Source organism: Ursus arctos, unplaced genomic scaffold, assembly GCF_023065955.2.
Source record: "Ursus arctos isolate Adak ecotype North America unplaced genomic scaffold, UrsArc2.0 scaffold_8, whole genome shotgun sequence".
Classification (NCBI taxonomy): domain Eukaryota; kingdom Metazoa; phylum Chordata; class Mammalia; order Carnivora; family Ursidae; genus Ursus; species Ursus arctos.
This window is the reverse complement of record NW_026623100.1, coordinates 51,560,057-51,586,194: the sequence shown is the minus strand read 5'-3', so window position 1 is coordinate 51,586,194 and position 26,138 is coordinate 51,560,057. Positions and strand designations below refer to the sequence as shown.

The 26,138-nt window shown below is 43.2% G+C and overlaps 2 protein-coding genes across 3 annotated transcripts in view; both read right to left on the bottom strand.

Moving 5' to 3' along the window:
* Window positions 1-264: 264 nt before the first annotated feature.
* Window positions 265-26,081, bottom strand: ZNF892 (zinc finger protein 892). Of its 2 annotated transcripts, none has more exons than XM_057309101.1 (6): window positions 25,996-26,081; window positions 23,467-23,545; window positions 18,036-18,259; window positions 15,215-15,349; window positions 13,391-13,479; window positions 265-6,750 (listed from the first exon to the last, which is right to left on the bottom strand). In XM_057309101.1, the coding sequence occupies exon 6, from the start codon at window positions 6,587-6,589 to the stop codon at window positions 5,480-5,482; it is 1,110 nt and encodes a 369-aa protein (XP_057165084.1). In that variant the 5' UTR covers window positions 6,590-6,750; window positions 13,391-13,479; window positions 15,215-15,349; window positions 18,036-18,259; window positions 23,467-23,545; window positions 25,996-26,081; the 3' UTR covers window positions 265-5,479. The 2 variants fall into 2 exon arrangements, with proteins under 2 accessions (XP_057165084.1, XP_057165083.1); XM_057309100.1 differs by lacking the exons at window positions 15,215-15,349; window positions 18,036-18,259; window positions 23,467-23,545; window positions 25,996-26,081 and adding exons at window positions 9,363-9,443; window positions 10,280-10,458; window positions 11,057-11,289; window positions 14,301-14,827.
* The window catches only part of LOC113242036 (zinc finger protein 335), a 39,143-nt gene continuing 31,365 nt past the window's right edge, over window positions 18,361-26,138 (bottom strand). Inside the window, exons 10-12 of the mRNA XM_048222859.2 lie at window positions 25,996-26,122; window positions 23,467-23,580; window positions 18,361-21,573 (exon numbers count right to left, since the gene is read on the bottom strand). Coding sequence (XP_048078816.1) covers window positions 20,519-21,573; window positions 23,467-23,580; window positions 25,996-26,122 — 1,296 coding nt within the window. The 3' untranslated portion in view covers window positions 18,361-20,518. The remainder of the gene's footprint in view (window positions 21,574-23,466; window positions 23,581-25,995; window positions 26,123-26,138) is intronic.

Sequence of the window (26,138 nt, the reverse complement as noted above, 5' to 3'; positions counted from 1 at the left end):
TATCCAATAGAATATATGGATCCTATTGGTTGTGTGTTTCTGGGGAACCCTAACAAACTCTTCCAGAAGTGGGAAAAATCATTAAATCGGATAATCCCAAGAATGCAAGTATTCTTTGACATTAGAAAATCTATCATTAAAAAAAATCTATCACTGTAATTTACCACATTAACAGATTAAGGAAAACCATATGATCATCTCAAAAGATGCACGTTTTACTTCTGTCCAAGAAAACTTATTTTTTAAAAAATATAAAAAGACACATTCCATTATATTCATTTTTATTGGACTACACCATCATAAAGCACATACGATGAACAGGTCATAAATGACTATTATCAACATACCTAATAGTTATATAGCACTTGATAGCTTGCAAATCACTTTGCATCCAGTATCTGTATAATCTAGCCACTCTGAAGGAGGTATTACCTTTTTTAAAAATTTTTTAAAAATGAGGAAACAGTTTTAAAAGGATGAAGTGATTTGTCCCAAATCCCAATTATTTTCTTTGTTGGTTCTCTATGATATCCTGTGTTATATATCAAGTTAAAATGAACAGATATCTACACATAGGTAATACATAATGGGGGAAAAAAAACCCACCAAAATTCTGAATTCAATTCAGTGGTTTTTACATGCTCTTGGAACAATGTATAAATAGAACAAATTAACACTAGTTTATGTTTATATTCTTAATCATTTCTATCTTTCCTTCTGAAATTTGTAATCTATAAGTAAATACTGGCGTTTCCTCAACTTAAACACTACAGTTCCTTGAAAGCTAGATGAAGCTTGCAGCCTGGTAGTTTCTACCTACCAACTTGGCAACTTACATCGGAGGAACAAGTGAGAGCTCCTCTCAGTACTTAATCCTAAGTGGTTGTAAATGACCTACGTATGCCACGGGACTCTGACAACAACTTGACCTATTCTGGTGTCAAATGAAAGGATATCATGGAACTATGTAGTAGTGCTTTTCCCTATTTCTCAAAGTACAGCTAAAAACCACGGACATCTGCATAAAATAACCGAAGATTCTGAAACGTGGAAAGAATACAGACTGGCTGGGGACCTCAGCACGGAGGTCCTTGGGTTTTCCCTTTGCTTCATCTATCCCAGACTGGATTCTGAAGAAGCTGGCAACTGAGAAATGCCAACGGGCACAGACCCCCCCCCCCCAAAAAAAACCCCAAAACCCCACAAAAACAACAACAAAACGCAAGAAAAGGCTATTCTTTCTAGACAAAGGATGAGACAAAGAAGTGGTCTAGCAAGACAGAACACTTTTAGACGATATCCAATCCTACTCCAGCCAAAGACCCAAGACCAAGCGGGGGTCATGTCTACCCTCGCCAGTCTGTAACCAGGCTCCTCAATGCTCCACCCCCACACCACAGTGGTATCAGAGAGGGTCAAGTCAGGGACAGAATTTTCCAAACCAATTCTTTCCCCATCTCACCCTGGCAGTGTCATTGGGGACCACGTGGGGCATAGGCTTCCAGTCCTACCCAGAGACAAGACGTCTCTCCCCTTCCTTGCTGGTGTGGTGTCATTAGAGGCCTAGTGGGATGCTGTAACTCCCACCCCTATCCAGCAGTAGTGAGGCCCCCCATTCAGGTGTCAGTAGAGGCCAATGATGAACCTTCACCTACAACACCAACCGAGAGTAATAAGCAGTATCCCCTCAGCCCTTTCTCCAAAGGGTTGGTTTTCCTGCCCAAACAGAAGCTTTAAATAGGACACAGAGTCTCATAACATAATACTCAAAATGCCCAGATTTCAACTGAAAATTGCCAGCACACACAGAAGGAAAATCTCAACTTGAATGAGAGACAACCCACAGATGCCAACACTGAAATGATAAAAGATTTAAAAACAGCCATCATAAAATGCCTCAATGAGCAATAACAAACATGCTGGACACGATTTTAGAAAATAGTTTCGGGAAAGAAATAGAACACAGAGAATCCAATGGAACTGAAAAATATAACTGAAATAAAATCCAATGATGGAATCAACATCAGGTTGGAAGGGGCAGAAGAAAGAATCAGTGAAGTTGAAGATAGAACAATATAAAATACCCAACCTGAACAACAGAAAATTACCATGGATGGAATTGTGTCAACCACCCCCAACCACCAGTTCATGTTGAAGCTCTAACCAATGTGACTGTACTTAGAGATAGAGTTTGTAGAAGGTAATTAAGGTTAAATGAGGTCCGTAAGTATGGGGTCTTAAGTTGATAGGATTGGTAGCCTTGTAAGAAGAGAGAATGCGCTGAGGAAGGACTGTGAGGACACTGCAAGAAGATGGCCATCTACAAGTTAGAAAGAGAACCCTCTTACCAGAACCAAATCAGCAGGCACCTTGATCTTGGCCTTCCCAGCCTCTACAATGGTGAGAAATTAACTTCTGTTAATGTGAACTCCCCGGTATCTTGTTATGGCACCCCCAAGCAGATTAACAGATTTTGGCACCTAGAGGAGGGGTGCTGCTCTAACAAATACCTAAAAATGTGGAAGCACCTTTGGAACTGGGTAATGGGCAGAGGCTGGCAGAGTTTTGAGGTGCACGCTGTAAATATGGATGTCCAAGACCATTCTGATGAAATCTCAGACAGAAATGAGGAACACCCGTTATTGGAAACTGGAAGGAAGGCAATCCTTGTTGTATAGTAAAGAACTTGGCTGACCGGTGTTCCAGTGTTTTGTGGAAGGTAGAACTTGTGAGCAAAGAAACCGTGGACATTCAACACAGATTTCCAAGCAAAGTGTTGAAGGTGCAGCTTGGGCCCTCCTTACTGCTTGTAACAAAATGCGAGAGGTGAGAGATAAACCAAAGAAGGATTTGTTAAACAAAAACAAAAACAAAAAACACAAAAGCCAAACCAAACCAAACCCTAGAACTTGGAGATTTGGAAAATTCTGTACACCCATATTGCAAAATATGAGAAAGTTTGTTCTGCAGAGAAGAACACCAAGGGTGTGGCTGAACCACCATTTGAAAAAGAGATCTTGGGTGTGACTCATGGGTGTGATTAAGTTCAACCATCCCCACAGAAGCCAGGGATTATACCAACAGAAACATGCCAGCTGGGACTCAAGGGACAGAAAACTAGATACATGGAGGAAGACTGTCAGACTTCTTAGATCCTACAGGACTGGACAATAAAGCTACTCAGCCACAAACATGCCCTATGTTTCAAAACAAGAGGGACTCAAGTCAATTTCGGGATCATCGCGCTGCCTCCTGTTTCAAAGGGTGCGGACATTGCCTCAGTTTCAACAGGCCAGTTGACCTCCAACCAAAGTTTTGGAGGCAGGGCTGCCCAGCAGAGCCTTGGTGGTGAGACTGTTGTACCAGTGGGTCCAGAAGGTGGGATCGCTGCCTCAGTAGGTCTTTAAGGCAGGGCATCAAGCCACACGGCATTGTTCTCAAGACTTAAGATTTTATGGAACTTGTCTTGCTGGGTTTTGGACTTGCTGGGGACTTCTCACTCCTTCCTTCTTTCCTATTTTTCCTTTTTGGAAGGAGAGTATCTATCATATGCCTGTCCCAAAATCATATTTTGTAAGCATATAACTTATCTGGTTTCACAGGTTCACAGCTGAACAAGAATTTTGCCTCAGGATAAATTATACCTCAAGCCTTACCCATATCTGATTTATGTGATATTAGGTAAGACTTCAGACTTGATGCTGGAATGAGTTAAGATTTGAGGGGCTATTGGGATGGAGCAAATGTATTTTGCATGAACATGAATTTGGGGGAGCCAGGGAAAGATGCTATGGACTGAATTGTGTGCCCCCCAAATTCATATGTTGAAGTGCTTTCAATGTGATTGTATTTGGACACAGGGCTTCTCAGAGGTAATTAAGGTTAAATGAGGTCATAAGTCTGGGGTCCTAAGCAGATAGGATTGGCACCTTTACAGGAAATAGGAGAGAGCTCTCTTTCCCCATGCAAGCACCAAAAAAAGGCCTCATGAGGACACAGTAAGAAGGATTGCCTCCTGCAATCCAGGAAGAGAGCCTTCACCAGAGGGCAAAGCTGACACCTTGATTTGGACTTCCCAGCCTCCAAAATTGTGAGAAATTCATTTCTGTTGTTTGAGTCCCCCATTCTACATTATTTTGTTACAGTAGCCTGAGCAGATGGAGATAAAAATATACTGGAAAAAACCCAGAAGAACAGAGCCTCAGGAACCCGTGGGACTACAAAGATCTAACATGTGTGTCATCAGGGTCCTGGAAGGAGAGAAGGAGTGAGGGCTGGAAAATGTGTTCAAAGAAATGGTGGCTAAAAATACCCCAAATGTGGTGAAACACGTAAACCTACAGATTGAAGAAGTTCAGAAAACAGGATAAACTCAACTCTACATCAAGATACATCGTCAAACTTGTGAAAACTAAAAACACAATACTCAAAATACGTGCAATAACTTTCAAAGTTGCAATGAAAAAATGTATATACAAGGCTGTCGTGTGCCTCTACTGAAGAACGAAATGGTGAGAGGAAGGATTTCAAAGTCTTTCCGAATCTTTCACAATCTGATATGCAGTGTCAGCTCAGGTCTATAACTTAATTTGACTATGGTATGAATAAATCTAAAGTACAAACTACATACGATTGAGGTAAAATCTTCATAAATAAGCACATTCTCAGGTAACTTAGCTTAAAATAGGTAGCTTAAAATAGACCGAAAACATCAAAGGTCCCTTCTATATGTTCTCTTTCTAGGCTGTCAGTCTTGACCCCTGGAGTTAATATGATTCTTAGCAGGCTGTGAATCAATAAGCAAGGTCTCCAAGACACAAAGAGCAGAAGCAGACAGCCAGGCCAACGTTCCCTGGCTTCAGCATGGAAACTTTGCACCTGGCCAACTAACGAGTCTGACTAGTATTTTCCCTGGTTGGGAGCACTCATTTGAGTAGTTATCTCAATCAACATTTCTTGAGTTCCCTCCCCAGTTCTTTTTCTTGATTCTTCTCATCTATCTCCTAAGTGACCTTGTATTTAACCCTAAGGACAACTTCCCTTCCACCTCCACTCCCAACGCTAAACAAACTCATTGTGAATTATCAATCTCTTATTTCTGCCTCTGCAATTTCCCTAAAGAACCCCTCATCCCTTTATAGCTTCATCTCCTTAGCATTGAGACTATCCAGCGCAGACAAGATGTCTTCTTTCCATCATCGCACACCCTATTTCTCCCACAAGGATTTGGAAGCTTACACACACCTTAAGGTGTTGGAAATAATCTTCCCCTTTCCCCAAAGAAATTCAAAGTCCTCTGCTGCACTGAAAAAGATGTAAAACCCCTCCTTCACATTCTAAGTAAGCTATGTCCCATATCAGCAGACTTCTCAATTAATATCTTTTTTGTAACACGCTCTGCAATTCCTCTGTAGCCCTCACACCACGTTTAGTAATTGTTCAATAAAAATGTTCGGAATGTACCACATTTACATAGTTTTTATGAAGTATGAATTCTCTTTTGCTGGCCAAAGGCTGAATGCTCACTAAAGGCTTTTCCGTATTCTTTGGTTTTCCCTCCAGCATGAGTTTTCTGATGTTGAGAAAGGGATGAACTCTGGCTGAAAGCTTTTCCACATTCCTTACACTTATAGGGCTTTTCTCCAGTGTGAGTTTTCTGATGCTTTGTAAGAGATGAGCTCTGGCTGAAAGCTTTTCCACAGTCCTTACACTTGTAAGGTTTCTCTCCAGTGTGTGTTCTCTGATGACGAATAAGGGCTGAGCGGTCACTGAAGGCTTTGGCACAATCATTGCATTTATAGGGTTTCTCCCCCGTGTGAGTTCTCTGGTGTTGAGTCAGGGCTGAACAGTAGCCAAAGGCTTTCCCACACTCACTACACTCATAAGGCCTCTCCCCAGTATGAGTTCTCTGGTGCTGAATAAGGCCTGATCGATCACTAAAGGCTTTCCCACATTCATTACACTTATAGGGTTTCTCTCCAGTGTGAATGACCTGATGCTGGGTAAGGAATGTGCTTTGGCTAAAGGCCTTCCCACATTCATTACACTCATAAGGTTTCTCTCCAGTATGAATTCGCTGATGTTGAGTGAGGTATGAGCTCTGATTAAAGGCCTTCCCACATTCATTGCATTCATAGGGCTTCTCTCCAGTATGGATTATATGATGCCGAATAAGGGCAGAGCGGTGACTGAAGGCTTTCCCACATTCATGACATTCATAGGGTTTCTCTCCGGTATGAATTCTCTGGTGTAGAGTAAGGTGTATGCTCTGGCTAAAAGCTTTACCACATTCGTTACATTCGTAGGGCTTTTCTCCAGTGTGAATTCTCTGATGCAAGACAAAAGCTGAGTAGTAACTAAAGGCTTTCTCACACTCATTACACTTCCAAGGTTTCTTCTCTGCACAAATTTTCTCGTGCCTCATTAGATCTGAATTTTGTTTTAAGTTCTTTTTAAATGAATCACAGTTATGTATTCTCTCTCCTTGCTGTTGAGTAAGTAATGACCTCTGATGAAAACTTCTCCCAAATTCATCACACTGGTAATTTCTCTCCCCAGAAGATTTCTTCTGAGTGACAACCTCCTGCATTAAATGTTTCTCATGGTTTTCCTGCTGACTCTCTAAAGAATCCTCACATTCACTGGACCTTTCCTTTGGAAATCTTTTTATTAACACGTCAGGGGCTGATTCTTCCTCAGAAATATCCAGTTCTGGAGTAAGCGCCTTGCTTTTTGGTCTTGTCTCCCAGTCTGAAAGAAACAAAAATATGTGTGTATCATTTTTTTTTTTTTAAAGATTTTATTTATTTATTTGACAGAGATAGAGACAGCCAGCGAGAGAGGGAACACAAGCAGGGGGAGCGGGAGAGGAAGAAGCAGGCTCATAGCTGAAGAGCCTGATGTGGGGCTCGATCCCATAACGCCGGGATCACGCCCTGAGCCGAAGGCAGGCGCTTAACCGCTGTGCCAACCAGGCACCCCTGCGTGTATCATTTCTTACACAGGAAAGAAAAATAACTGCTGTGGTAGGAAAATAATGAAAAACAAACAAATGAAAAACACTTGAAAGCTCTCAAAAATAGCTTTGCAATTTTGAAAGAACTTGAGAAAAGAAAGGTGAGTGGGCAAAGAAGTGCAACTGCACAAAAGGGAAAGAGTGAGCAGGCACTCAATACTCTTCTCTCTAGGAAGGTAGAGGAGATGAGAAAGAATAACAGAGAATAAGACTTGCAGAGGTCATGTGGGGAAATGGCAGATGAGATTTAAAAAAAGGATGTGGCGGAGACAGAGAAAGAAAGTCTTGCAGGGATTGCCCACTCTTACCCCCTCACTGGAGCCTCTGCACCTCATGCCTTGAGAATGACCATCATTGGTTGATCTCCTTGCTACCAATCTTTCCCCGTCCCAGGATTTCCCAATCACTTCAAAACCTTAAAAAAAAAAATTCTCTGTTGGTTCCATTGTCTCAAGATGAGACACTGATTCTCTAAGCTAGCGTTCAAAGTGGTCCAGGTCAGGGCGCCTGGGTGGCTTAGTCTGTTAAGCATCTGCCTTCAGCTCAGGTCATGATCCCAGGGTCCTGGGATCGAGCCCTGCACTGAGCTCCCTGGTTCTCCCTCTCCCTCTGCTCTTCCCCCTGCTCATGAATGCTCTCTCTCTCTCTCTCAAATAAATAAAATCTTAAAAATCAAAAATTAAAAAAAAAACCAAAAAAACAAAGTGGTGCAGATCAGCAAATTCACATCTTCACAAAGCTTAGTGATTAAGAAGCAATGGAACGCCTGGGTGGCTCAGTCAGTTAAGTGTTCTTCTCTTGATTTCAGCTCAGGTCATGGTCTCTGGGTCGTGAGACTGAGCCCTATGTCAGGCTCTGTGCTTAGCATGGATTTTGCTTGGGATTCTCTCCCCCTCTCCCCCTGCCTGTCCCACTCGTGTTCTCTCTTAAGTAAATAAATAAATCTTTAAAAAATAAAATAAAATGATAAATCATTAAAAAAAAGCAGCAACTGATCACCTCTGACTGTCCCACTACCTATCAAACTTGAAAGAATTAAATAGAATGAAGTTTTAAAAAAAAAAAGTGCAGCATGTCAGGAGAAGAAGGTCAAATCCCCATATGCTCAGATTGGTTCCCAACCTGTCAGGATACCTGCCCCAAATCCTGGGTTTCCTAATAAGAGTTTTGAGAGAAAAGCTAAAAATATTTCCAGGCTTAAATGGTATTTAATATCCATTCCAACCATTACTCTACATGAAATAAATCAATACAACACAATGTTCTCAACTATATATCATAATCAGGGAAGTACCTGGGATTTTAAAGGGCAAATGGGTAGAAACAGGTTAAAGGCAAACGGACTTTCAGTTAAGGGGAATGGAGGCATTAAATCCCCAAATATTTGTGGAGAACACACAGTTAATGGAAAAAGGTAAGAGATTGCCTGTCTGGTGTTAAGGGTTCAAGTTGGAGGATAAAGAAGGTGAAATGGTTAGGCAGGTAGTAACAAAAGCCTTGAAAGCAGGTAGAGGAATACAGAACTGGCAGAGTGGGGAATCTAGCAGTGGTATGATGCCTCAGTTAGACAAGGAGAACACTAAGGAAAGTATAAATAGCAGGTAGTCCATTGCAGTATCCCATTTGATAGAAATGATCACGTCAAATTCATGATATCTTTCAAAAAGAGTTACCGGAACTTAATCAATACTTATCACTTGCTTAGCATTTGGCCAGGTACCATTCTAAGCATCTCTCTTGGATTATTTCATTTGATCTTCACAGCAACCCTATGAGGTGAGTGCTATCATTATCCCCATTTTACAGTTGGGGAAATTGAGTCACAGAGAGGATAATTCACTTGTTAAAGGTCACAGAGCTAGTAAGTAATTAAGATTGGCTTTGAACACAGTTAGACTGGTTCCAGAGTCTGCACTCAACCACTATTCTATGCCACCTCTACTTAGATAAAGAGGAAGGCAAGGGGAAACTCAGAGAATGATTTTTAGTCATTGGTCTGAGACAAAAAGTCACACTATCCTGCAGAGATAAAATAACATATATGAGCCTGACACCCAAGCATATTATTAATAAATATTAAAATGTTGACCTCATTTTACCTTATTTGGGAAAAAGATCTGGTTTGAAAGGGCAGAAAGTATTTATTTTCTAAAAAAAAATTTTTTTAAAGTATGCGTTTATAAAAGACAATCACCCACAGAGCTGGAGTGTGGCATGGGAGAAAGGGACGTTACTTCAATTTTTCCATGGGTCTAGTGAAATCTGGAAAGGCTCCTCCACAAGCACTTCAAAGATGCTTTGACCCATTTGATCCCTCTGACCATCTGGGTTTTATGTCATCACTCACCTAATGCTTTTGAGACTTCTCTCTCTAGCTCCTCCCCACACTGCAACTGAGAGATTACACCAGGCTTGGAAATTGGAAGCCCTGTTCACAGGAAAAGAGTTTGGTAAAGAGTTTATTCAGTGTTACTTCCTTGGTCGTTAGGGAAGATAGTGTAAAAGAAAGAAAGAGGGGGGCCTGGGTGGCTCAGTTGGTCAAGTGTCTGCCTTCGGCTTGGGTCATGATCCTGGGGTCCTGGGATCAAGCCCCGCATGGCGCTCCCTGCTCAGTGGGGAGCCTGCTTCTCCCTCTCCCTCTGCCATTCCCCCCGCTTGTGCTCTCTGGCTCTATCTCTCTGTCAAATACATAAAATCTTCAAAAGAAAAAAAAAAAGGGAGAGAAAGAAAGAGGTCAGTTCCACATTTCTCCCTCAATAGTGCTCAGAAGAAGTTAGGAAGATGGATATGGGGTCTATTTGAGCAGAACAACCAAGTCACCTGTTTTTACCTCTCTCTATTAAAACAATAAGCACCCATTTCTTAAGAGGTATCTCCAGTAGAACTTTGTCTCAACATCCTTGGTCAGGGAGTAGAGAAGAAGGATGCTACCACCTAGGAAAATACACTCAAAAAGGGTCCATCGCTAACTCTGGGGGAGTTACACATATATCCAGAAACAGAAGTAGACACTGCCTGTCTCAGAACTTACACAGCAATTAAGAATCTTTGATTCTCAGAGCTCTTAGGAACTGAGAAAGCAAAGGTACCACACTGGGTAAGTTCCAAGTGGGGGAGGAAGCCATCCTTACCCAGCAAGACCAGATTCCTATGCTTCTCAGCACATCTCCCTAAGGAGGGTTCAGCCACCCCCACTGGGTAAGAGCCTCAGCCATATGCCTGATCACCAATGACTCCTGAAAACCCAAACACGCCAGTGCTCACCAAGGGATCTTCCAGAAGCCTCTGAGAACGACTCAAACTGATAGCACAAGAGAAGGAAGACAGGAAGGACAGGAGGGTTAGACAAAATGACCTCTAACATCCCTTCCAACAGTAAGATTCTCTGGCACATCTGTGGCCAGACTCATTCCTTGACTCCATGCTTGAGAACTGCATGTAACCTGCAAGTAGGAAGGAACCTTCACTGTAAAATCTGAAGGGACCAAGCTATTACTTCATATATCGATACATTAAATTACACAACTACAGAAATCCTTACCATTTAGACACGGGGAAGGGACAAAATATAATTATGAGTTAACTCATTTCTCTGTGGTATGGTTTTAAACTACAAGGAGTTCAAGAAATAGGAAATATTTTTCTCTCTAGTTTTCCTTTGAGAATAAAATCTGTCCAATACATATTAAAAGTTAAGATGTTTTCTATACATGTCACACAATGTAGATTTATTTGTAAAACAGTATCTCAAGCCCAAATTACGAAAGTCCCCAAAGTGTTCCTGCCATGTCTCATGATGGCCCTGATCAGTCTGACACGCCCCACCCCCTGCTCCATCTACTCTCTCCCCTATCACACACTACTCCTCCCACATTCCCTGTGCTCCAGCTGGTGGCTGCCTTTCAGCTGCTTGAGATGTGTGCCACGTTCCCTTTTACCCCCTTATATAAGCTGCTTCCTGTTCCTGAATGCTCTCCCCCTGCTATATCCTTTCAGCTATTCTAATCCTGCTCACCCTTCAGATCTCAGCCCAGGTGTTACCTCCTCAGGAGAGGCCTTCCTGGGTCTCTGGGCTGGAGCGCCATGCTCTTCCATTGCTCTTGGGAGATGCACACACTGAGGAGACTTTGTGAGTAAGGTCTGGGTCTCCTATTAGACGGTAAGCTCCACGAGAGCAGAGGCCAGGTCTAATTTTGCTCACTGAAGCAGCCCAGGCTATCTGGCACAGAGCAGGAACACTGTAAGTATTTGTCAAAGGCTGAATGAAGGAACACCTGAAGAAGAATGAGTAGAACCTAGTTTAAACAGGGTGTTCTGTAAAATGTGCGTGGGAACAGAGGTGGTGGTGGGGGCGGCGGGGGAGAGAAGGATATCAGGCTTTGCAGGAGTGGAAGCCTAACCTTGGTCTATGCGACAGTCACAAAGTTCAGATTGTCTCCTAAAATGTAGGGCAAGGGAGCAGAGTGGGTAATGCTCCTCTGAGTCTGTAGCTGAATCTGTTTACTGCTGATAAGACAGATGTCTACTGATTTTTCTAATTCCGTACAAAAAAATTCCTGTACAACTTTAATTTGTGATACATTAAAACAGACCAGTCCCTGGGATGCTAGCAAATGAAACAGTCTTGTCTCTCTTTGAACCACCACTTTTGCCATAGCTCCCTGAACATACATATGAATATACTGGGTCATTCTGTTTGTAGTCAACATTCTAGTGTTTATGACACAGCCCTCCAAAAACAAATGGTAAAACAATTCACATAATAAAGTTAAGAGAACTACCTGCTTGGAAAATCCGCTGCTCAAAATAATTCCATTCTTTATTTTATTTTGTTTTTTTATGTTGACTCTTTTATTTTTTAATTTTTTAAAATTTAAATTCAATTAATTAACATACAGTGTATTATTAGTTTCAGAGGTAGAGGTCAGTGATTCATCAGTCTTATATAATACCCAGTGCTCATTATGTCACGTGCCCTCCTTAATGCCCAGCACCGAATTATCCCATCCCCCCATCCCCCTCCCCTCTAGCAACCTTCAGTTTGTTTCCTGTGATTAAGAGTCTCTTACGGTTTGTCTCCCTCTCTGATTTCATCTTGTTTTATTTTTCCCTCCCTTCTCCTATGCTCCTCTGTTTTGTTCTTTAAATTCCACATATGTTAACTCTTTAATACTTTAAGTATGAAATCACTACCCTTTTTATTGAAGTTCATGGTCCCTTAAGACCATATGCCTCAGGAGTGAGCAACACAGCAATGTAATTTATATGGTCTCCTCTCTTTAAAAACAGTAACAGTAACAGACTAACTAGCAGTTCCTTTCAGACTTTAGTTTCCTGAGACAACCTCAGCAATCGAACTTGTTTAAAGAGCGGCTGCTCAGTGTGCATGTGCTGGGGCTGGAAGACACAGGGAGACCAAACAGAAACTGCCCGGCACTGGCTACTGACTGTGTCTCCCCTCTCCTCTGAAAGAGATCTACAAATTCAGATCAGAACCCCCAAGAGTTTCAGACCTACACATTGTGAGGCAGGTCTGAAGTTGTCATGTAGTCCCACTGCCTTTACCACAGAGTCTGCCATTCTCCCAGGGTCTGAGAGCAGATCCTACAGGAACATCTTGACTAATTTCCCTTCAGTTAGAGAGAGGCATGTTTCATCTTGCTGGGCCTCTACAAACTTTTATGGGGCTTTATTTACCTTTGGAATAAGACCCTGTGTACGTTTTCCTGCAGTCTGGCTACAACGTATCTAAGCTTCCCTTACCACACTCCAGCTCACCCTACAGTGACACACATACCCCTTGAAGACCTCCAACTCACTTACAGACTTTCTGCCAAAGCTGTTTCTCTCTCTTGAAATAATCCTGTCTTCTATTCTCCAACTACCTACTCTCTCTTATTTTCCAAAGTATAGCTTTAATCTCAGTATTTTTTTCCCAAATACTCTAGCAGATAGAAAACCTCTTCCAAGCCTTTTATGACTTGTCTGTACCAGTCATTTCTGTGTGTGTATATATATATATATATATATTTTCTTGCTGATTAACTATTTTCCTTATCTCTATCTTATTTTCTCAGTAAATTTTGTAAGTTAGGGAAACTGGCTTTTTTTTTTTATTACTTTCCATCTGACCATGAGGCTAATGACAGCACCGAAGAGCTGGTAAGAGCAAACTGAGCACTAAGTGGATTGAGAAGTAATGCTGGAGGGAAAGTTCTGCAGAAGTGAGGAGCATTTACTGTCAGGTTCATCACTCATCATTTTATCAGGATGAACCCAGAGGTCTAGGGATCACGGCTGAGCAACTCCATAACAACGGAGGAAACCGTATTTCTGTTCTGAAAACAAAGAGAAAAAAGAAGAAATTAAACCCACCTGGGATGCAGGGGTCAGCAGCACAGTGGTCACGCCCTTTTCTTTTGGGTCTCCAGCATAGGGAAGGTCTGAGTCCTCAGAAAGTGGCCCTACAAGTGGAGAGAGGAGCCATGATGATTACTCTTGCCTTGCAGTAAACTTGCAGATACTGCTATACACAGCTACTTGTCACCTTAAAAAATTCAACACAGGAAATCAAGGGACAATCCCACAACATCCCTGAATCAACACAAACATGACCACTGTTGCCTCCCACTCCTATCCTCCTCTGCCCTTAAACTCTAAGACTGTCCAGCTGCTATGAAAATCTGAACACATAAATTAAATACATATTTCTTTCTCTCATCTGAGTGAGAGTCAAAGTAATACTCAAAGTCTCTGTGTGTCCATCCGTGCCTCACTTAATGATTCATTCTTGTTCTATTCTAAGCTCACAGGATGAAGGAAGACTAGTTAAATTCTTCTTTAACAGTGGCTTTTCAGATACAATACTGGCATTTTTAGAAAAGCAATGGGTATTATGGGGGGGGGGGGGGAATCCAGGATTCTAAACAAATCCTGTGATGTCTGGAATCCTCACTTTCCCTATCTGCCAAATGGGTATAACAATCTCCTTCCTACCGCTTTATGGGGTTCCCGTGAGGACAAAACAAAGTCATTATCAAAAGCCACATTGTCGGATCTGGTGATTTTGGGTGCAAAGGAGGCATACATCATCCTAAAGACCAGCAGAGTGGTAAAGTAGCGGGCTCCCCCTCAAAACCCCAACGTGAGACCAACCAGTTGGAAAGGGCTGTCGTCTCACAGAGAAGATGCTTCTCCTTCCAGAGCCTGCCCCAGCCAGAGGGCAGCCTTTCCCCTTTTTTTCTCTCCAGCAGGCTCTGCGGCCGCATCCTTCCGAAATTCTCACCTCTGCCCCCAGGCTCCATGGCGATTCCCTCCCCCGGCCCGCGCAGGTGACGACTGCCCCGGGAGAAGGGAGCAGCGAACGTACGAGGGACCCCGGGAGTCCACCGCTCTGGTGCACTCGGAGGCCCGGGAACGCGCGTGCGACCCTCACAGGGCAGCCGGGGGCCTTCCCGCCGCCCTCCTTCCGGCGACTCAGACTTGGAAGGCCCCGCGCTCAGCCCTCCTCGACAACAAGCTCGACCGACCTCCCGCTCGGCGCAGAGGAAGCCCCGGCCCGGCGACAAAGGTATCTAGGAGTCGGCCGGGCCAAGTTGCGCGGGCCCGAACTAGAGGCTGAACTACAACTCCCAGAATCCTCAGCAGCGCGCGGCTCACGTCACGGAACGCCGCTTCCCAGAGGACTCCGCGGGACGCTGGCCAGGCGCTCTGCCTGCTGACAATCCCGCGATGCCAGCAGTTAGTGCGTCTCCAAGAGCGCCACCAACCCCCTTAGTTAAGCCCCAAACCCTTTGCTGGTTACTCGAAAGGCCGCGCCTCGTCGATGCCGACTCTGGGCCCAGGCCCAAAAGATGTATTCGGCCGCGCTAAACCCCGCCTCGCATGGCACATTTGCTGCCCCGCAACTGTGACCCGCTGAGGGCCTGGCGGCAGCCCCTACCACCCACCCAGGCTTCCCTCATTTCTTGCAGTGTTCTCTCGGAGCGGAGGCGCCCGCATCCCCATGGCTTCCTTTCTGCGCCTCCATGGTATTAGCCCATTGTGACGGGGACAGAGATTATATAAGGTAACCAGGGATGCGTATTCCAGGCAGCATCTCAGAGTAAGGAAACGTGGAATCTCGGTCCTGGAAATCACTTCTACCCAGACACAGTCAGGTCCCCAGTAAGTTATTAGTTAATAATTGGTACCGCTAACCTCAAGGCGACTGGAACATGAAAGTCTCTCAAGGCTCCAGAGAAGTTCGAGGAGCAGTCAGCTGGGATTGGGTGTATCTTCAGGAGGCTGTATGTTCTCACGTATCTTCCCACAATAAAGTAGCCAGTTTTCTCTCTAGTTCGAATTCCCAAGAAAGAAAATCAAATTAGCCTAACTGTCCCTGTTTGGATAGAATCCACAATGTCCATTTGTCCTTTTGCTAACAGCGTTCCCAACTTTTAGGTAGGCCTAAAGCTTCCTATTGTAAAGATTACATTTCTTCTCCTACCTCTTGCCAGGGAAATGAGCGCAAATTCTTAAAGGGAAGAGGAAAGCTCCTCCATACTGGCCGGAACACAAGTCAGCGTGGACCACGTGGACAAGGTTAACACCCGAGGAATGGCAAACCAACACCATAGGAGGAACTGAACCCCTGACAGTTTGGTGGGACAGAGCTTGAGTTTTAATGTGAGAGAGATGTAAACTTCTGTTTTATATAAGCCGCTATTACACTGGGTTTGTTATATAGACAGCTACACTTACCTCCTAACTGGTTTGTAAGGTTGGCTGCTTTTGGTCCAATCAGCTAGGGCTGAGGTGAGAGAGGGCATGTGGTAGAGAACACAGCCCTACCAGCTCAAAGAACGGTGGAAAGGAGCCTCCCCCCATCAAACTCCTCCCCTCCATTAGCAGGAGCTATGGAGTGGACAGTTTATTTGAAAAACTGTTGTACATGAAAGGCACCACTAGTTGACTTGTCTGGAACACCTGGGAATAGCTTCCTTCCTTTTGTTAACCAACCGCGTCACAGAAATCCCCCTTCTTTTGTTGCGAAATCGGTCAGTCTTCCTCTCACTTTATCTATCACCAGCAGTTGATAAAACTGACTACTCCCTCCTCCTGGAAAAACTCTGATTTTCCTCCTTGACTGGTCACTCCTTCTCAGTCTGAGTAGACTCCTCTTCTCCCCAACCAGTGATTCCCAAACCGTACCTTGATCGGAATCACCTGGAAGACTTGTCAAAACACAGTGATGAACTCTATCTACACTTATTCAGGATTCTGGGGTGGGGCAGATTTTGCATTTCTAGTAAGTTCCCAAGGACTGCTAAAGCTGCTCATTTGGGAACCAACTAAATGTTGGAATGTCCCAGGGATCAATCCTTGGGTTGTTCTTCTTTTTCTGTGAACACTTACTTCTTAGTAATCTTGTTCAATCTAGATGTTCTAAATACCATTCAAATGTGATCAATTCCCAGTTTGTATCTCTAACATGGGCTTTTCCTCTGACCTTGAGCTATCTCCTCAATCTCTTTACTTGGATGTTTAATGAATATCTCTAAGATAGAATGTTCAAAACTGAACTTTTGATGCCCTTCCTCCCCCAATGCCATATCTCTTCCTCCTGCAGTTTTCCCTGCTTCAGTAAATGGCAACTCATCCTTCTACTTGCTCAGTTCAAACACCTTGGAGTCATCATTCTTCTCTTTATCTCACAACCCACGTCCAATTCCTCTGCAAATCCTGTTGGCTGTACTTTCAAAATACATGCAGAATCGGACCACGTCTCGCCACCTCCACTGCTGCCACCCTGGTCTAAGCACCTATCATTTGTTGCCTGGATCACTGCAAATGCCTGCTAACTGGCCTCACTCCTACTCTTGCCCTATACATCCTATTCTCAACACAATTGCTCTCCTAACACAGAACAAAGCCAAAGTCCTTACAGTGGCCCACAAAGCCCTGCAAAATCCACACACACTAACTCTTTGCTCTCACCTTCTACCACTTTCCCATCATTTGTTCTGCTGCAGCCACCCTGGCCTGTCATTCTTCAATTGAGTGAGGCATGCTTCCCTATGGAGCTTCTGCACTGTTCCCCTGCCTAGATAGACATCCTGGGTAGATACCCCCCAGGTAAACACATGGCTTGCTCTCTCACCTCCTCCAAGCCTTTGTTTCCCTCCTTTGTGAAGCCTTCACTGACCATTTCTTTATTTTTTTCCATAGCACTTATCTCTTTCTAACATATAATTAATTTTGCTTATTGGGTGTCTCCCAACACACATACACCACAGATTAAGCTCCATGCGAGAAGTATCCCAGAGTATTTACTGCTACTTAGATGATCCGTAACTGAGTATATTCTTCTCTGTGCTTGTACAGAAGGTGTAACTGCCTGAAACTAATATTGTCCTCATTGCTTTTCTTGGCTTTCATTTGTGTGCTTTTGGAAAACTTGGACTTTCTTCGTAACTCTACTTTTATTGACAGAGGCCCTACTTTAGAAATCACGTAGCCCTGGACACTACCAGCTGGCCCAAAAACATATATTGGTGTTCCACAGTAGAGTGGAGTTGGAATACTTTAAGATAAAAATCCATTGGTCCCCAGTGAGTCCCCATATTCTCTTAAGGGTTTTCCTAAAGTTAGTGAGGGCTTCTGTTTCCTTCTAGTCTGTCTTCGTGTTTGCCACAGTATCCCAACAGGAAAGCATCTTCTCATTCCTTAAAAAGCTACAATGCCTTAAAAGGCCATTTACTTTGAGGTGAAAGTTGATACGCAGAGAGATAAACAAGGAATCCTTTCGTCACCATGGAAGAGGGCAAAACTGAAAATGTAAAGGTGGGATTTGGGTGGCAAACAGGTGGGGGTCTCAGAGACATGAGACTCAACAGAAGAGAGAGGTGCTACAAGTCTCAGGGAGAGAAGAAGGCATACTTGAAATAGGCAATCAGTGAAATAAATAGCAAAGGCAATAAATTAGGCATCAGTATGTGCCTAGTCAAGTTACATGTTACTTTTGGGCCTGTGCACATACCCTCAGCGCTTTGCTCCACCTCAGCTGCCTGAGACATTGGATTGCACCAGCTTCAGCTGGACAGTTATCTGTCTGGGAGTGCCAGTCTCTCCCCATTGCTTGCCACAGGCCAAACGACTGCACAGCTCAAGTTTCTGGTTCCTTGCACCACTTCCAGGCTTGCTGAAGTGCCACACACTGGGCTGTGGGATCTGGCCTCCCTAGGGGTGGCTGGATGAAGCAACCTGAAAGTATGAGGGAAACAGGAGGAATCTGATCAGATAAATTCCTTCTGCTTCTCTTTGCCCATCAACTTCAACAGGAATTTCCTTTGGCTGTGAATATAGTAGTTAAACACATAGGGTTTATTCTCTCTCATGCAAGATCAGAAGTAGGCAGTCCAGAGCTGGTATGAAATCTCCTCAGATTATCAAGGAATCAGAGGTCTTCTGTTTTTCTTCTTTCCCATCCTTCAGGCATGGCTTAGATCCTCAAAGTCACAAGATGGCTGCTGGAATTCCAGCCACTAAATCCACATTCCAGGTAGAAAAGAAGGGAAAGGCAAAGGCAAAAGGAGGTTTCTTAGCTGTCCCTCCCTTTTAAGGTGCCTTTCCAGAAGTCCTAGCCAACAAAATCCAATTATATCAATATATCATTTGCCTGGTATTTGATATATTAATATACTATTGTCTTGACATTTGATATATCAATATTTCATTGGCCTGACTGGCCATACCTCACTACAAGAGAGGCTGAGCAATATAGCTGAGCAGTCTATTGCTCAGAAGAGACTTGGATTTCCCATTGTAAAGAAAGAAAAGAAGTATGACTACAAGTTAGGCAACTAACAGCTTCTGCCACTGTAAGCATTAGTCAATGCTTATTATCAATACTTTGGCTTTTGCAAGTTACTTAATAATGAGGTTCTGTAAAATGGCTCAATAAGTTGAACTACTGATCCTGGGATATTTGGTCAATTGCCTCTTCTGCAGACTTTGCACAAGTTTTAGACACACGTGTGATGGCAAGGAATCCACATCTTTACATGATACCTACGGCATGTGCAATAGGTTGGGCATCATACAAGGGGTCAGATCTTTGATCATCATGGGGACTGATTTTTTGTGGCCTCCATCTGTCCTGCCTGAGGTTCCAGATTCCTGTCCATTAACAAGGTGAAAGAAGAGAGTGCCATGCTAATTCTCTATTCTTCATCTATTGTAATACCACTATGGTGCAAGAAATTAAAACTGTGCTTTTAAAAAAAAAACACCAAGATGTGAGGAACCTGTCCTCCTCATCCAGGTGCTCACGTTTTCAGCTGCTCTCTGGAATTATTGCTTTATTACTAAGGAGCAATTCTCAAGATGTAGGTGTGAGGAAGCCAATCTATGTCTCCACTGTGTGGGTGTGGATAGGACAGTCTGCATTTTGGTTTCACAGATACTGATGTTCTGGCAAGAAGGACATCATGTCTAATAGGATGTGGTGGCCTGGCTCTCAGTTACATCCTCACGTCAGCTGCTTTAGTACTGAAGGATGACTACTCATGGATGAGCTATGCCTGGAGTTATAACTTGGCTTTGTGATATTCTTTGAGATTAGACATGGCCCCATCTCCTGGTTCACTGTGGCTGACTTCTTCAGCCTGGAACCCCACCCAGCTGCCATGGCTACAGCTTGATCACAATTGGACTTCGAACCTTTGGTGTGACTATTTTTCCCTTCAGTTATAGGTGAATAAATCATGAGAAAGGGAAGCTGTTGTGTCCAGGGTATGGATGGAATGTCATAGCCAGGCTAAGGAATTTTAGTTATCAATGAGATTAAACAAATATAAAACAAAAACACAACCACTAACCAAGAAACAAGGGTGATAGGTTAGTCTACTAGAGCCTAAAGTTCAGGTTAGAGGGCAGAAGAGACAAAATTCAGGGGAACTAAGGATCCTGAGTGAAGAACAAGGGCATACCCAAACCAGGACTCCAGAAACCTCCAAGAAAAGTGGATTATTTACGGTCCTACATACATATTGGCTTCATGTTAATTTTCTTACTGAAGTTTCTAGTTCTAGAAAGTAGTTCTGACTGGGGACTCAAGTTCTCATGATTAGATAGGTATTCATTCACTGAGAAAATATGGAGTAAGTGGCAGGCACTGCACTGGGGACACAGCAGTGCACAGATAGGAAATAGTTCCCATTCTTACGGAGCAGTCTAGAAATAAAATAACTATAAATAAATAAATTAAATAAGTAAATAAAAACATGTGATGCTTATCTTAGGGTCCCCTTCAAACACTTACAAAACATATTGATCGGAGAGCTTCTGACCAATCTGGGGATCCTCAGAGTATTATACTAAGTATGAGGCATCCCAGGGGAAGTCTATGGCATGGTCCCTTGAGACTATTTATTGAGACTCTAGTACCAAATGGAGGCATGAGAATAAGCAGCAGTCAGAAGGTGCTCAAACACAAATCTTCATTATCTTGAACAAAAGTGTCTAAGTCTCTCTGGGGGTCCCCTGCCGGGCTGAAGCACCTCTGTGATATTCTGAAGCCCGCCTGGCATAACGTCGCTGATGTTGGATGATAGAGGACTTGCAACTGAACACCTTCCCGCACACGCTGCATTCGTAGGGCTTCTCTCCGGTATGCACTCTCTGATGCTGAGTAAGCGGTCTCTTCTGGAGGAAGGCTTTCCCACATTCGGTGCATTTATAGGGCTTGTCTCCACTATGAATTTTCTGATGCTGATTAAGGGATGAGCGGTCAAAGAAAACTTTCCCACACTCGTTACATTCAAAAGGAGTCTCTCCTGTGTGTGCTCTGTGGTGGCGAATGAGGGAGGAGCGGTCAAACAGGGCTTTGCCACACCCCTTACATTCGTAAGGCCGCTCTCCAGTGTGAGTGAGCTTGTGGCGAGCGAGGATGCTTTTCTGGCTAAAGGATTTCCCACATTCTGTACACATGTAAGGATTTTCTCCAGTATGAATTCTCTGATGGCGAGTAAAAGACGAGCGGACAAAGAAAGCCTTGCCGCATTCGTGACATTTAAAGGGCTTCTCTCCGGTATGAGTTCGCTGATGTTCAGTAAGGGTTAATCGGTCATAGAACGTTTTCCCACATTCACTGCATTCAAAGGGGCTCTTCCCAGTGTGAGACATCAGGTGTTTCTTAAGACTACTTCTATAGCTGAAGGCTTTCCCACACTCTTGACAGTTATAGGGCTTCTCTCCGGTGTGAGTCCTTTGATGACGAGTGAGGGATAAGTGGTTATATAAGGTCTTCCCACATATGCCGCATTCAAGGTTTCTCCCCTTATTGTTGGTTTTCTTGGCAGGAGTGGATCTTTGCAAGTCCTCCTTGAGGGAGGATTTCTTCAAAGTCTCCCCTGAAAGATGTTCTTTCTTGGTGCCCTCAAGGTTTTCTGGGCCAAGTACAGGACCCAGAGGACCATATTTTCTGAGTGTTTCCATTAATGTCTTTTGTGACTTTGCTTTTTTAGAAACATCCTGCCTTTGAGTTGAGTCCTGGCTCTCAAGTCTAGCATTTTGGTCTAAAACAAATAGAAATTACAGATATAACTGGGTCTTAATGCTAGTGAAAAAAAGAATATTATCTATGTTAAGAAAAGAATGAATACAAAATACTGCCTGGTTTATTGGTAACTCCTCAAAAGAAAAACATCACAGAGAGGCTGAAAAATGGCAGAGGAGAGGAGAAGAACAGAGAAGAGAAGTAGAAGGTGCACATTTAGCCCACCAAACAAGTTTCCGTTGTTCATTCATTAGATATTTCCTAGGTGCCTATAAAATGCTAGGCACAGAAGTCACTGGGACTCTACTGAACAAGAGAGACATGGTCCCTGCCCTCATGATGCTTATATTCTACATGACAGAAGACAAAGAGTAAACAAATAAAATGTAACAGATATGGTAAGTGCAGTGAAGGAAATAATGAATGGAAGTTGGAGTGGGGTCTTCTTTAGAGGGAAAACTTAATGGTCATCTAGAAGTGACTTTTTTTTTTTAAAGATTTTATTTATTTGACAGAGAGAGAGACAGCCAGCAAGAGAGGGAACACAAGCAGGGGGAGTGGGAGAGGAAGAAGCAAGCTTCCCAGTGGAGCAGGGAGCCTAATGCAGGGCTCGATCCCAGGACCCTGGGATCACACCCTGAGCCAAAGGCAGATGCTTAATGACTGAGCCACCCAGGCGCCCCAAGAAGTGACATTTAAGCTGAGCTCTGGAAGATACATTAACCATGCGAATAACCAAAAGAAGAGCATTTCAGGGAGAGGTACACGCAGAAAAATAGGGGATACACAAAGAAGCATGGAAATGACTGGGCAGTTAATTGCATGTCAGTGAGTTTAATTGTTTTTTTAAGATTTTATTTATTTATTTGATAGAGAACAGAGAGGGAGAGTGAGAGGGAGCAGACCCCCTACTGAGCAGAGAGCCCAATGTGGGCCTCGATCCAAGGACCCTGAGATCATGACCTGCGCTAGAGGCAGACACTTAACTGGCTTAGCCACCCAGGCACCTCACATGTCAACGAGTTTAAACAGCAGAGAATAGGTGGGAAAACTGGCTAGGACCTGAGAAAGTGAACCATCAATGACAATGGCTTTTAAAGGAAGAGGAAAGAGAAACGGTAAAAGTAAGTAGGAAAGATAAAAAAGTGTTACCAGAGTTAAATACAAATAGGTTTCAACCCTCCCTCAGCTCCCTGCCCCAAAACCTCCAACAGGTAAGGACTTTGCTACCTGTTCGTGTATTTGACAAATACCTGAGTGTGTGCTATGTACCGGGTACTGTTCTAAACATTGGGGATCCAGGGGCGCCTGAGTGGCACAGCGGTTAAGCGTCTGCCTTCGGCTCAGGGCGTGATCTCGGCGTTATGGGATCGAGCCCCACATCAGGCTCCTCCGCTAGGAGCCTGCTTCTTCCTCTCCCACTCCCCCTGCTTGTGTTCCCTCTCTCGCTGCCTGTCTCTCTGTCTGTCAAATAAATAAATAAAATCTTTAAAAAAAAAAAAAATAAACATTGGGGATCCAGTAGTGAACAACATAAAACTTCTCATGATTTTACTTTTTCATCAGGGTAGGTATGGACAAACACGAAACAAAATAAAGAAGTAAAAACATAGTATGTTAAGAAGACAGACCTGAGAAGAGAGCTAGGTAGTGCAAAGGGTGGGGAGAAGAAAAGAGACGGAGGGAGTTCAATTACAGATATGGTCATCAGGGCAGGCCTGACTGAGGAGGCAGCGCATCTGAGCAAAAACCTGATAAAGGTGACCAGAAAGCCACGTGGCTATCTGGGCATGAGTTTTCCAGACAAAGGCCCAGTATAACAGTGACCATCTCCACAGGCCTAAGACTATCCCAAGGAGTGGTCTCAAAGTGAACTGTCCAGCAAAATCCCATCCTCCCAGTTCACACATACCTGGAAAAGTGCTTCCTGGGACTTCACTTTTTTCATCTTCCTGAAAATCAAGTTTCCATGGCTCTTCACCTCTCTTCAACTGGAAAATCACATCAGGTTTAGGAACTAGAAGTCCTGCTCACAAAGGATAAAATGAGAAATGGCTGTTTGGGATGGAAATTCACAACCATCCCAGGGTTTAATAAGATCCCCTTACTCTCTAGAGAGGAAAATGGAAGTATCCAAAAAGCATATTCTAATTTCTAAAATAAGCTGCTAATTCTCCTTTTCTGAAGGTGAAATCAGTACTGACTTTTAGAAAATCTGAATCAGATCTATTGAATTAGGTCACCAATTTTTCTCTGATCTAGGAACCTCCCCCAGATGAAACTAATATTCTTGTGAGTTGAGGGAAAATTCTTAGCTTAGAGAAGTGAAATAAGGAGAAGGTTCTGCACCTCAAGCAACTAAGGTGAAGAAGCTACCTGACTTTCTTTTGTAGTTTTTTAAATAATAGATTTGTATCCCTTAATTATACTTCTGTGCAATTATACTGAATTTGATGCAACTACCAATCAAACTGAAACAGTTTAAGAAATATTATTCAACTTATGGGCAGTTAATATTAAACGCTTAAAACAGAAAACATTAATAAACAATTTTTTAGAAATCCTTAAAAAGATAAATGATAATGTCTTTGGCTTTTAATGATTTAAAGTAGTGACATTTATAGGGGTGCCTGGGTGGCACAGCGGTTAAGCATCTGCCTTCGGCTCAGGGCGTGATCCCGGCGTTATGGGATCGAGTCCCACATCAGGCTCTTCCGCTATGAGCCTGCTTCTTCCTCTCCCACTCCCCCTGCTTGTGTTCCCTCTCTCACTGGCTGTCTCTATCTCTGTCGAATAAATAAATAAAATCTTTAAAAAAAAATAAAGTAGTGACATTTATAAATGTCATATATATATACTTTATATAGTGACATACATAAATTTTCTGTATTTAGTTTTTAAATGCTTTATTAAATGTTTAAGACATACAAAAGGCATAAAGACTAAAATGAACACCTATGAACCCACCATCTAACTTAAGAAATAAACATTAACACTAAGATTGAAGCCCCTCCCTCATCTCCTCTCCCTCCCCACCATGAAGCCACTACTATACTAAATTTGGTGTTAATCACCATGCATTTAAAGATGTTTCCCCATCTTCTTCGTAGTTTTAAAAATATTTCATGTTCAGGGCCCTGGGGGGCTCAGTCAGTTGGGTGTCCAACTCTTGATTTCAACTCAGATTGTAATCTCAGGGTCCTAAGATAGAGCCCTGTGTCAGGCTCTGCACTGAGCATGGAGCCTGCTTGGATTCTTTCCCTCTCCCTCTCCCTCTGCACCGCACCCCCCCCCCCAGCCCTCCTCACACACGCGCACTCTCTCTCTAAAAAAATTTTTTTTAATTAAAAAAAATATTTCATGTTCATTGTAGACAATAAGAAATATAAAAAAGAGAAAAAGTTACCTGTAAGCCTACTAGTCAAAGATAATTAGGGGTAAAATTTTGGTGTAGATTCTTCCAGACTTTTTTCTTTTTTTTTTTTTTTAAGATTTTATTTACTTTTTAGAGAGGGAGAGAGCACGAGTCAGGGGGAGGAGCAGAGGGAGAGAGATAAACAGACCCTGAGCTGAGCCTGACACGGGGCTCGATCCCACGACCCTGAAATCCTGACCTGAGCCAGCTCAACCTACTGAGCCACCCAGGTGCCCCTTCCAGACTTTTTCTATGCATATAGATATATGTTATAAATGTACTCAGGTTCCAATCATTTCGTATACTGCTTTTATCATCTAACAATATATCATAAATTATTTCTTTTTTTTTTTTAAGATTTTATTTATTTATTTGACAGAGAGAGAGACAGCCAGTGAGAGAGGGAACACAAGCAGGGGGAGTGGGAGAGGAAGAAGCAGGCTCACAGCGGAGGAGCCCGATGTGGGGCTCAATCCCACGCCGGGATCACGCCCTGAGCCAAAGGCAGACGCTTAACCGCTGTGCCACTCAGGCGCCCCAATTTCTAACTCTATAAATATCATTCATGGTCAAGGCCCATACTATACTGCAGTCCATTATGGACGTACAATGATTCATTTACCCAAATCCCTATTCTCAAGTGCCTGCGTTGTTTCCATTGTTCCACAATTTTAGGCAAAACAGAGATAAACATTTATCTGATGTTCCCCGCTTATGAAAATTCCCAGGAAAGGGGGTACCCATTTTCCATTTTATATAATACAATTTTTTACTTAAAGCTAGGGTCTCAGACCAAACTTCACTTATCCTACAGATTCTACCCAGATCAAAAAGGCCATTTACTGACAGTACTGACAGCCATTAGTTAAACACAAACAACAAAAGGTAAACTCACAATCCATTTACACCCTTGCTGGGGATCTATCCAAAGATGTACAATTCTGCCCCAGTAAGAAAAGAAGGGCCACCTTCTTTACACACACACCCAAAGGCAGATTCTGAGTCACCGAGGAAAGTCATGCTTACCCAAAGAAATAAAACCCTGATAGTTCTCCAGCATCACCTCCCTGTAAAGAGCCCTCTGAGTAGGGACCAGTCGCTTCCATTCATCCTTTGAGAACTTCACAGCCACATCCTTAAACTTGAGTGACTTCTGAAAAGACAAACAC